This window comes from Colletes gigas, unplaced genomic scaffold (genome assembly GCF_013123115.1).
Source record: "Colletes gigas isolate AHSC1104 unplaced genomic scaffold, ASM1312311v1 Colletes_gigas_Sc00007, whole genome shotgun sequence".
Taxonomy (NCBI): Eukaryota; Metazoa; Arthropoda; class Insecta; order Hymenoptera; family Colletidae; genus Colletes; species Colletes gigas.
The window spans coordinates 5,379,034-5,391,070 of NW_025106636.1; the positions used below are offsets into that span (position 1 = coordinate 5,379,034).

General features: G+C 31.2%; 4 protein-coding genes across 4 annotated transcripts; 1 reads left to right on the plus strand and 3 right to left on the minus strand.

Moving 5' to 3' along the window:
• Nucleotides 1–68: 68 nt before the first annotated feature.
• LOC122396405 lies at nt 69–1,466 on the minus strand. Its single transcript, XM_043394763.1, has 2 exons — nt 970–1,466; nt 69–898 (listed from the first exon to the last, which is right to left on the minus strand). The coding sequence occupies exons 1-2, from the start codon at nt 1,186–1,188 to the stop codon at nt 71–73; spliced, it is 1,047 nt and encodes a 348-aa protein (XP_043250698.1). The 5' UTR covers nt 1,189–1,466; the 3' UTR covers nt 69–70.
• A 995-nt stretch (nt 1,467–2,461) lies between these two features.
• Nucleotides 2,462–6,169, minus strand: LOC122396401 (nucleolar protein 14 homolog). The gene is made up of 6 exons (XM_043394756.1): nt 6,049–6,169; nt 4,012–5,784; nt 3,794–3,923; nt 3,553–3,717; nt 2,968–3,476; nt 2,462–2,891 (listed from the first exon to the last, which is right to left on the minus strand). The coding sequence occupies exons 2-6, from the start codon at nt 5,736–5,738 to the stop codon at nt 2,645–2,647; spliced, it is 2,778 nt and encodes a 925-aa protein (XP_043250691.1). The 5' UTR covers nt 5,739–5,784; nt 6,049–6,169; the 3' UTR covers nt 2,462–2,644.
• Nucleotides 6,170–6,697: 528 nt separating this feature from the next.
• On the plus strand, nt 6,698–9,492 carry LOC122396403 (conserved oligomeric Golgi complex subunit 8). The gene is made up of 10 exons (XM_043394757.1): nt 6,698–6,836; nt 6,991–7,062; nt 7,126–7,250; nt 7,328–7,603; nt 7,736–7,949; nt 8,019–8,179; nt 8,243–8,518; nt 8,580–8,768; nt 8,852–9,007; nt 9,136–9,492. The coding sequence occupies exons 1-10, from the start codon at nt 6,782–6,784 to the stop codon at nt 9,472–9,474; spliced, it is 1,863 nt and encodes a 620-aa protein (XP_043250692.1). The 5' UTR covers nt 6,698–6,781; the 3' UTR covers nt 9,475–9,492.
• A 358-nt stretch (nt 9,493–9,850) lies between these two features.
• On the minus strand, nt 9,851–11,743 carry LOC122396313. Its single transcript, XM_043394595.1, has 2 exons — nt 10,789–11,743; nt 9,851–10,710 (listed from the first exon to the last, which is right to left on the minus strand). Exons 1-2 carry the CDS (start codon nt 11,409–11,411, stop codon nt 10,146–10,148), a joined length of 1,188 nt encoding a protein of 395 aa, XP_043250530.1. The 5' UTR covers nt 11,412–11,743; the 3' UTR covers nt 9,851–10,145.
• Nucleotides 11,744–12,037: the final 294 nt, after the last annotated feature.

Sequence of the window (12,037 nt, forward strand, 5' to 3'; positions counted from 1 at the left end):
ACATTATTTTTAATATCACGAGTATAAATAAGTTTCTAAATGTTCTAACTGTACATATGTATGTTTCTCATTAAATGTCTGAATTTGAAAGTAGAAGTTCTCCGAATAGTTTTAACCACTGAGGGAAATGTGACAACAAAACTGTTGCAGTATCTCTATCTTCCAAATGTATGCTTTCTAATATTCTTAATGTAGAATTTTTTGAATCAATTGTATGATACGTTGGTTCAATTCTTAATAAAATTATAACAGATTGCAAATTTCTTGGGTAAAGATCCAGTATATCTTTCTCTCGATCTTTGCAACATTTTTTAATATCAGTCAAAATTGTCTGTATAAAATTCATAACCGTAGGACAATACTCTAATTGTATTAATAATTCTTTTAAAAAGGCACATATTAACAAGAAAATACACGGAGACATACTGGCAAATTCAAACAATTGTTCTATCAAATTCATGTTCTCTGATATTAAATTATTACCATCTTTATTTACATCAAACGACGACACAAAATAGTTTAACAATGGTTGCTCTATTAACTTGAATCGTTGTGAATCGTATATGCTTTCTGTTGTTAAAAACTCCAGATTCAAGTTGGAGTTCTTTTGCACTGCATAGCATAATAATCGTTCACTTTCGTCACAGGGTTCCAATTCTAGAAGTTTTGAAAGTAATTTTTCCACATAACGTTTATAGTATGGATTTGTGGATGTTAAACACATCAATGCACTAGTAAGTGGCAATAAATTATCACTGGTTTCGCACGTATCTAAAACATCGTTTGTTAAATATTTTTCCAATAGATTTTTTAAGAATGCAGAAGTTTGCTTCTCATCTGTAAATATCCTTAAATGTTTAAAGACATCCGTAATTCTACACCAATCTCGTAGAACATCCTAGAACAAAATTAGGCTGTAAAATAACACAACGAAATTGAATAAACATTTCTAATCGGAAAAGTACATACAATTACGTTAAGTCGTACGGTATAACGCTGGCAAGCTTCTTTCGATACTTTGTAAGACAACAAATTCGTCAAAGATAAACACAATACATTAAATATTCTATCAGACGTTGGTAAAAATTTTCCTTCCTGACCTAATTTCTGACATTCTTCCGATTTTTCAAGATCTTTCGAGATGCTTTCGGAACTGTATATTATTGCTTTCAAAATCTTGCTATCCATACCTCATCGATACTCCTGGTCAATTAGTGAAACACGGTAATGATAACAAAAAAACCATAAAGCTTACATTGTTTTTTAAAATTAGGATGTAGGTAAAAAAATTGAAGCGTTGCTACAAGTGACGTTATTTCACTTTATAATAGGTTATCAATACAATGAACAAATTATTGTTTATTAAATAGGTATCGTTTCATTCGAATACATTTGTGTATATACCATTTAAATAAAATATACAAAATATTGGTAGAATTGAAATATAAACTTAATTTTGTGCTACAAAATAGTTATAAGTTTGTAGAGAAGTAGTTCCCAGTTTTGCCACTAAATGACCGATACTATAGTACCACACAAGTTCATATTACATAATTATATAAAAGTTTTTAAACAGCAAGCTTAAGGTGTAGTAAAATGATAGAATAATGAATTCAACGGTTAATAAGAATTATGTGTATAAGCGTGTTGTATCACAAAATCCTTCGATTAAGTATAACAATATGTCGAAAATTATGCAAAAGACAATTTGCAATACCGAGATCATAGGTACCAACACTCAGTATTTTACAAAGTAAAAAACATAAATTTGAATTATACAGTATGATTCGTAATAAGCTATATCTTTATGGTTGGGGTTAGGAAAAAATAATAATTTCGAAGGGACGACAAGTATAAAAATTACAAAAGTTTAAAAGAATATTTCAATAAATGGCACTTGTTAATTTATTTAAAAAATAATTTGAACTTTTTATACGCAGTTATAAAAAATGATTATTTTCAGTATCCTCGAATGTCGTGTAACAATATACTCAACATCGAAGGCATATGTTTAGTTTTCTCTACCACTGTCCCTTCAGCAAATTTTATTTTAATTCGTTTCGAGGATATTCGTGTAAATCGAATTATACATATAAGAATAACATTGCTCATAAAGATGTATCGTCCTTCCACGAGAAGAAGGCACAGTGTGTTACATCCCCACTCCAATTGCAGTCCACTGATTCACAGGTGTTGATTGAAAACGGTGACAGCCAATCAGTGGACTGCAGGAAGAGTGGGGATGGAAATGCACTCGGTGCATTGCAGTGTGCCTTCTTCTTGTGAAAGGACGATATGCTGTGTCCAGTCTTTCTCAAAATAAAATACAGATCTCAAGAAATAAATTTATATAAATTGTTTTATTATAAATACATCATTTATGTATGTACAGTCTATTGTCTTAGATATCAGTCTGCATAGTACAATTGTTGTATTGTATTAAAATCAAGTAGCGGGTCGATATATTTTTTCACGGAAATATTTAATTTTGAAATTACAAAAAATCTTATGAGTCGTTGATATAGCGGTTACGATTATTTTACCATTAAAATTAGCTTGCCCAGGATCATCAAATAAAATAATTATGATCTCGTAGAATTATTTTACAACCGTAGTATGCCTTCATACTTTGCTTTCATATCTTTTATTTCTTCCATTTCATCTTCTTCAATTCGCTTTGTTGCATTGCAGCATCACCAAAGATTTCTTTTACTTTGCGTTTGCGTTCCTCGTCATTCTTAATTTGTTGTTTGATTTGCAGTTTTGCTATGAAGGCCCTGTCCCTTCGTATTTCACGAACGGCGCCCTTCATCTCTTTCTTGTATTTATGCAATAGCTTTTCTCTCTCTGCTTTCTCTTTGGACATGGTCTTGTGCCTCTTCCCGTCGTATCTGTAAAAGCATTTAATACTTACAACTTACAAGAATTATATTAATATAAATAATGTAATCCAAACTTGTTACATACACGGTCTCGATTCGGGGCTCGTAAAGTCTTAGTGGTTTTGGCTTCTTCTTTTCAATCACCATATACTCTAACTTTTTATTTTTCAATTCTTTCAAGTCTTTTCGTAATTTTTTAATGTGATTCTTCACTTTTAACGGATACCTATCGAGGGCGTTTAACTTAAGTAAATTCAAAATTGGCTCAAATATTGTATACACTGCTTCTAATTCTTCAAGTTGGTTTTTGAATTCGCGTATCAAATTTACAGCTGTTAGTAGACTTCTTATTTTGAAGTCGTCGTCTAACTCTCCGTGTATTAAATCGGCTGCTTTCATAAGCGTGCTGCTGGGATCAATATCCAAATCAGTTTGATTTCCGTTAACTATTAATAAATTGCTTAATTCGCCCATTCTTTTAAAGGGTGGTATAATCTTCAGTCCCTGAATTACGTGCTTTGGTATAGATATGTAAATGACTCCACGTAAATAATTTATTACAGATGGTGCGAATCGCTTGCTTAAAAGCGTGTACTGCAAATATAATTTATAAACGTTTAGGATGCACATTATAACTTATTAGAGTAATACAATTTAAGACTTTTCTTACCTCTAAAACGAGCGTACATATGAAAAGACCTTTCGAGATATCTACTTTATTTTTAACACGGCATCTAAGTAATATTTGAGACATAAATATTAAGCAAGGAGTAACAACAGGGTGTCTAAAATCAGACGTTGGGAATATCAAAGAAACTAATTTGAAGAAAATAAGCTGAAACAAAAAATATTTGTCATAAGTTTACATTTTTTAATGTGCTTCTTTTAGTTGAATAATATAGCACGCGTACTGTATCTAAATCAGGATATTTCTTTTTATTGTTTTCAAACTCTTCGTGTTTTTCTTTAATTATTTCTTGTATAACGGTTCTAGCATTTTCTGGATTCATTTGCGCAAGATCGTACAGAAAAGGGGCTAATCTAAAATAATATATGTGTTCAACTGTAGATAATACAAATACTTAAATTTATAATTTAATAATTTTGTTACCAGTAAGCTGTGTATTACCTATCTATTATTTGGAAGCAATTAACTATGCTTTCGACATCGTCCTCTATGGCACAATCATTTAAGTGCTGCAGTAAAAATAAAAACAAACTTGATAGTTTTTCTTTATTTTTACCATCTAATGTCCAATGATTGCACTTTATAATACGATCTATGATAACCGACTGATATTCGGCATTACGATTGACCAATAGTTCCTGTAATTCTTCGTAATTTTCGGGTACTTTATAAGTATAAGGTAATTCTTTTCTCGCTTTCTCCATAATTTCTTTCCTTTTTAACAAGTCATCTCTAATTTCTTGCTTTTTATCATCATTGTTTAACCGATCGTCACGCGTATCATTTTTTGTCTTCAAAATTGACTTTCCTATTGCAGAACTGGAATTATTTTCCTTTGAAACAGCTTCGTTAGTTTTTGCAAATGTAACACTCTTTTTAGGCGACATACTTTCATCTTCGCTAGAAGATTCTTTTAAATCTGATAAATTGTCTTCATCGGAACTCGTAGTTTCCGAGATTTCTGCATCCGAATTTTCGTCTGGTTTGTTTTCTGTAGAACTTTTTGTTTTATTTTTGTTACTGTTCATTTGAGTGTCCGATTGGTCGTCTTTCTGGTCATTTATAGTTTTTCCTTCATTGTCAGAAATTAAATTGTTATCATTATCATTATGAGAATCATTACTGTCTGCATCATCGTCATCATTATTGTCGTCCTCATCATCACTACTAGAATCGCCTTCTGCGTTCTTGACCAAACTGTTTTCTTCGCCAATTGGTGCTTCATCATTTATAGTTTCTACCGTAAAACCATCATCAAGATCGTCCGCCGACTTGTGCCTAATTTCATTATTCGAATCATTTACAAATCCTTTCATTCTCGCTAATCGATCTGCTTCGAGAGCTTCCAGCTTTTCCTTCTCTTCCTTTATAATTTCTTCCTCTGATTTTAATTTATCCGACGGCATACCTCTAGCTTCAAACTTTAATTTTCGTACAGAAATGTCGTAATCATCAGCTTTTATCTTATCGACTGTTCCTTCGGGAATTTTATTAGCCGCCGTTACAATTGGAAGAAGATCCCTCCATTCGGAATCTAGTTTCTCGGTTAAATCTACAGTTTGTTCGCGTATCATCTGTTTCTCAGCTTTTCGTTTTTTTGATTCAGCTATAAGTTCATTTATGAGATCTTTTCTGGACTTTCCAGATTCCGATTTTGACAAAACGCCGCCGCCAAAGTGAGCTTCACCCACAAATTTATCTTCCAGTTTACCAGTCTTGTTCCCATCGTCGCTAGATTCATCATCGCTTTTCGGGTCATCAAACTTTTCAATCTCTTCTAAAGTTTGACCCCTGTGCGTTAACACCTCTTCATCGTTTAAACTATAAATATTTTTCTTTTTGTGAGCTTTCATACGTTCTTTGACAAATCTTGCCATAGCTTTGTCTTCGTCGTTCATTGAAATACCTTTTTCACCGATACGCTTATCTAAAAATATATTATCTTTATTTTTTAATTTATATTCTTGTAGAAGCGTTTTTTTGCGCTTGTTTATTGCTTTTGCTCGCGATACTCCTGGAAGTCCATTGTCTGCCTTGCTTTTTCTTCCCAAAACATTCTGTTTGTCCCTATTTATATGCACTTCAAACGGATTCAAGCGTTCTTTGTTCTGTTGACTTCGCTTTTGCTGAGAAAGCTCGGACAAAGATTTCTTTTTTGTTTTAACCATTGTCGAATACCTTTATATCTACATGAAGTGCATAAAAATTTGTATTCTGAAATAAAAAATGAAAGTAAACTTTTCCTTTTTCGAGTATATTCGTTCGATCTTTAAAATATTTATGAAATACTTTGGTATTTTAAGGGAAAATTTTAAGTTAAAGTTTCATTCATACTATTATTATTATGTTTTGTGTAACTTACAATATTATTAAAAAATACATTACGACACTAGTTATACGCGAGATAGTAATTTGAAAAAAAAAATTATTTCTCTTGTGAACATCGTAACTGTACATGCTTAAAATTATTCTTCTTACCTTTGTCACCAATAATTCAAATCTGTCTTTCACATATAATTACAAAATAATGTTTTTTTAATTTATAACCTTTCCTTGGAAATATGTGTCAAATTCAGATCAGCAATATATAATTTTTAACATGCACCGTGTAGTATTTGTATATAGTTAAAAATTATAATTATACAATTTGTATATAAGTATTTAATATAAATGTTAGGCAAATTCGTTGAAGTAGGTATCTAACGCCCATCCACGTGTATTTGACTTTATTGATACAATTTGTTAGTGTCGGGTTGATACTGGTTGACAACCACTGCCGATAGAACTTATAGCTTGTAGTTTCGATCTTGACGCAGTTCACATGGTACAGTGTGTGGAAAGGCTTTTGAGTTGAACACACTACAAACAACTTTCATGCATGGAAGTTATTGTTGCAATAAATGCTTTTTACCAAGCACTATTTCGAAGAATAAGTATCATAATATCATTACAATAAGGCTTTAAATTTCTTAAAAGTCTAGTTACAAAATTATTTTCTATACATTCTACCAATCAGAAATAAGAAGGCGCCTAGTCTTTTCATTGTTTCTGCAATATTATTGACAGGTTCTTTTTACGCGACAGTACCGCTATTCTAGTTATGAAGATATGTCAAGATCGAAAAATATATTGTAGACGTGTATGAGACATGTAACGTATAAAGACGATAAGCATTCCGAAAGAAAACATAAATGTGTTGTTTAAATAAAAAATGGATATCGAAACGGAGAATGTTATAAACCTTATATTTCCGGATGGTATAGAAGGTGACTTATGTTCATAGAGTTAAATATTGAAAATCTATTCACTGTTAGTGTCTCTAATGTTGTTGTATAGTTAAACTTTTTGAAACTATTGTAATTTTTTTTACCGAATTTTCAATTTTAAATATATACTTATAATGTATTTTTTTCAAAATAGAATCATGGAAAGAGAACCCTGAATTTTACCAGTATTTGTCAAAACTTGGTGGTTACGATGTTGATCAGCTTAGTGAGTAAATTTACAGATTTTTAAAAGAATTTACAGGGTTTAAAAAATGCTTATATTTATTAGGTAAAGAGCCTGACCATTTGAACGATGAGAGAACATCAGTATTGCAAACAACACAAGAGTTAGTATTTGCTAATTATAAAACGTTTATTCAAACAGCAGAAAGTTCCAGGGAGATATTTAAACAAGTAATAATAAAATAGATTTTGATAATTTCAGTATTATTAACGATATATTTACTGATTCTTTGTTATGTAATTTCAAGTTTAATCAAACCGAAAATCGGCTTGATGGGCTTGTACAAAAGATTCCCAAGTTTGTAGAGAAGTGCCAATTATTCTGTGATGCTTCTAAGGATATAAATGCTCATAGGAGAGTAAATAGTTTAACATTAACAAGAAATGCAGAGTTGCTGGAAGTACTTGAAATGCCTCAATTAATGGAATCTTGTTTAAGGAGTAATCAGTATAATGAAGCATTAGAATTATCTCAGTATGCACGTCAGTTAGGAACCAAACATGGAGATATTCCGATTATATCGGTATGATTTAATATAAAAAAAACACATAATGAAAAATGTACAGTAGTGCCCACATAAGTGTCCGCGCTCGGGGCCGGCCGCGGTCACTTAAGTGGACATTACTGTATTTCGCTTTATTCATTAACGATATAGTCCATAGTGGCAGAAATTGAAAGCAGTTGGTCAGGCATGGTAGGACAAGTTGTAGGGTCATTAAGAGGGGATTTACCGCTTCCAAGATGTTTACAGCTCGTCGGATTATTACGATCGATGGATGCTTTTACAGAACCAGAATTACGTATTAAATTTCTTCAAGCGCGTGATAGTTGGCTTCAAAGTCTTTTAAATGCTATACCCAAAGATGATCGTAAGTTAATTTGTTACTACCGATCGTTACGTGTACGATTTAATAACATTAAACGTTCATTTTTATTAGCTAATCTTCATATTACAAAAACAATCGAGTTATCAAGGATACATTTGTTTAATATAATAACACAATATAGGGCTATGTTTAACGATGACGAACTCATGATACCGGGAAGAGATCCGACTGTAAACGAGAGTGCCATATTTTATCATTGGCTAGAGGAAAAGGTACATCAATGGTTGTTTTAAGCTATGATGTGATATTATAGTTTAACTATTTTTTCCTCTTAGATATCCCAGTTTCTAATGACCTTGGAACAAGATTTACCTGGCGTAACGTCTATAGATTCCATTTTAGGCCAATGTACATATTTTGGTTTATCATTTGGTAGGGTGGGTGCTGATTTTACTGGACGAATGTCTGATATATTTGTACGTGTCATCGGTGAAAAATTTGAGTCCGGTGTTCGTAAAACGACAAAGAAGTTTGAAAAAGACATGGAATCATTTACACTAATTAATAAAACATACAAAACTAATATAAAAATGAACACTACAATAAAATCTGTAAGTAATTGCTTTCATTATTTATTCACAGATTTATATTATAGAAAATTATTTTCTGTAGGAGTATCCACCAGAACAATTAGTGGAATTTTACCCTTTAGCTGAATACTGTAATGGTCTTATATCTGCTTTCAACGAAATACGACTTTGTCCGCCGGTAGCACTTTCTGCTTTCTGTACAATCATTTTACAGGAGTCTTTATACAATGTAGCAAAATCTATATTAATTTTTTATAAACAGGAACAACAAGTAAATCCATACTTTTATTTTACGTAATTTTTTGGTCCATTAATTATATAATTATATGTTTGGTTTAACGCATTTTTTTTCAGGCATTTGCTGCAGCAGAAAGAGAAAATATGCTCAAATTCACAGAATGTTTAAGCGAACAATTGATTCCTTATGTACAGTACTGTATTCACGTTATTTTCCCACCAAATCAAATTGCGATTCATTTAGGCATTTCAGAGAATTTGCTACAAACTGAGGTATGCAAAGATGTCACATTAATTTCTAAAAATTTTCGTAAAAAAAAATTGAATTGCTTTCCTGCCAAATTATAGATATTATTTAACAATATACAAATACATAAAAATATTAAGTACATTTTCTACAGGGAATCACGTATTTAAATAGAGACAGTATCTTGGAACCTTTGGCTCTTTTATTACCGATTCCAAAAAACGGGAAAGATTCTATCTCTTCCTCATTACCTACCTCTAATACACAATCATTAGTAATGCAAAAAGTTTCCAATGAAGTATCTTTGACGTCTGAAAATACGGAAGTAGATGCAACTTTTGAACAATTGAAACAAATAAAACAATCTGAATTACACGAATCCGCAGAGCAAACAATGGTATCTACCGATTCGCAAGAAAAAACTGTGGTATCAAACAAAGATATTAAAATTAATGCAAATAGCTCGAGCGACGGTGCAAATCAGAATAGGTAACTGTAAATTGTTATCCGTTTCGCTCCATGTCGTTGTATACAAGAATATTGTAAATAAAAAAGAATAGTTTTTTAAGTTAATATCTTTCCATTTTCTGATACACGTTTACTAAAACTTCAATCCAATGCAAGAAACTGAATGCTTACATTTCTTATGAATTTATTAGTTTAACTTATTTTAATTATTTTTTATTACAAAATAAAAAATATTTCATTATTCCTATGGTTAATTGCTACTCAAAATGAAAAGTACAATTGTATTTTAAAAAATATTAAACCTTAGTGTTATGTTCAACTGTAGTAAATATTATTGCATCTTTTTCAAAATTTACATAAAATAATTAAACTATCCATAATTAATGTCATTTAGTACAGGGGTCTTGGTTAAGACCACTAAACATTATTACAGAATACAAAATAGATGTACAGTAGTGCCCACACAAGTGATCGCGGCTTCGAACATATCGAGTTGGTCGTTATCGATACATTGTATCGAGCGCCAGCTATTGTATCTCACTCGCACTTAACCTCTTTCCTTATCTCCGTTGAATTCCGAGAAGTAACCATGCCCACATAAGCGACCGCGGCCGGTCCCGAGCGTGGTCACTTAAGTGGGCGCTACTGCACAAAGAATTTTAAATAACTAATTTTTCATTTGTGTCATTCGAAATATCATGATTCCATAAACACTAGCTCCAAATTTTGTTCAGCTTTTGGTATTACAATATCACTAGATTTAACTGTAAAATGTGGTTTTTTAAAATCATTGTTGTAAATTTTAGTACTTATCTGTCTACTTTTCATAACATTTGCTTCTGACATATTGTTTATTATCAGTCTTTTATATTCTTTCCTTATTTTACTCTCATTATGATTAAATATATTTGTTTGTTCTAATTCGATATTTGATGCTGTGACAGGATATTTTGGATTTAGTATATCTTGTTTAATTTTTCTAACTTCTCTAAGCAACTTTTCATATTCGTCTTTCTCCTCTGGATTTTCTAACGACATATACGATCTTTTTCTTTTGAAATGTCTCATAGATATTTCGACACAAGATTTTTCCTCTGCGTTTCTATAATGATTATCTAAATGTGTTTGTAACTTTTTTATTTCTTCTTCCTCTTGTTTATGCCTCTCCCTTAATGCTTTCAAGCGTATTCTTAATACATCACAGTCTCGTTGTGCTTTTGTATATAGATATCGTATTCTTTCTGTTGATGTTTGAATCCGCCTAAACAATTTTCAACTTTAAAAATGTTTAATATATTAAAGTTTAAAAATCATATTTATTGTTGTTTATGATACATACGTATAATCTCTTGTTAACTCTCCTTTCCTAGTATATGTAATTTTTGATGTACATGTATTTTTTGTTTCCACTACAGTGCTCTCACACTTAATGGGTTTCTCTACTACAATAGGTATTAACTTGAATATAACTGGTTTTGGAGAAATAACAATGTTTGGTACATAAACTTTTTGATCAGTTTTTGCATTGTTATTCGTTACATTCGTTTTACTATGATTGATATTCTTGATAACATTCAACACATTTTTACTTTCATTCAAATTTGACACAGGAGGTTTATTATATTGCTTGTTTATAGTTATTTTTAAAATTGGTACTTTTGTTGTGACTTTGACATTTGAAACTTTTTTTAATGTATTTGTACTCATATCCTTAATACTTGGTACTGCTCTGTTGGATTTTGAATTTAGTACTTTATTAGAGTTGAATTTTGATAAAGCTTTATTAAATTGCATCTGGGTTACAGGAATCAGTTTCCTAATTCCTATATTGTTTAGAGACTGAGTTTTCAATTTAGGAATTATAGTAGGCGGTTGCATTATCAAAAGATTATTTTCTTCACTTTCATCTTTTAGTATGCTTAAGTTATTAACCTCCCGATGCATACTTGCATTTGCTTGCATGAAGTTGGCAGGTGAAAAACTGCTTTAAATTGTTGCACTGTGCTAATTTTCTGGACATATCTTTGCCCTTAAAATGTGTAACACATATACCATAATCATTAGAGGGATACTAAGTTTCTCTATTACTAGCTCATTTGCAAATAGTATCTTATTATGCAAAGGAAAACTACAATCTACAGAAACTTAATAAAACACATTACTTATTCAACATTAATTGTCATTGTAATCGGATAATGGTTGTACTTAAACTACGCTATACTTGCGATAAGTTCGTTTCTAACTATCGCAACAAAGAATTCGCACTTTTGTATTGTATACAATTAACCTCCGCCTGTAATATCAATCGTAATGTGTTAATTCAAAATAAAACAAACGATATGATATTACATATTGTACGTTAAGCAACAATGATGTTTGCCCTGGCAAGAGAAAGTCACTAGTTTCAGCACTAATGAGAACGTTTTATTTTTTAAGCAGGAATTTTAATTCGTGTCAAAGCTAGTAACTTTTTCTGCAAATGATAAAAATCATTATAGTTGGTATACAAGTCGAAAAAATATACTAGGCGTTAGCCAATCAAAAGGGGTCCACGCAAAAACGAAACCGTAATAAAGTAATCGTCTTTG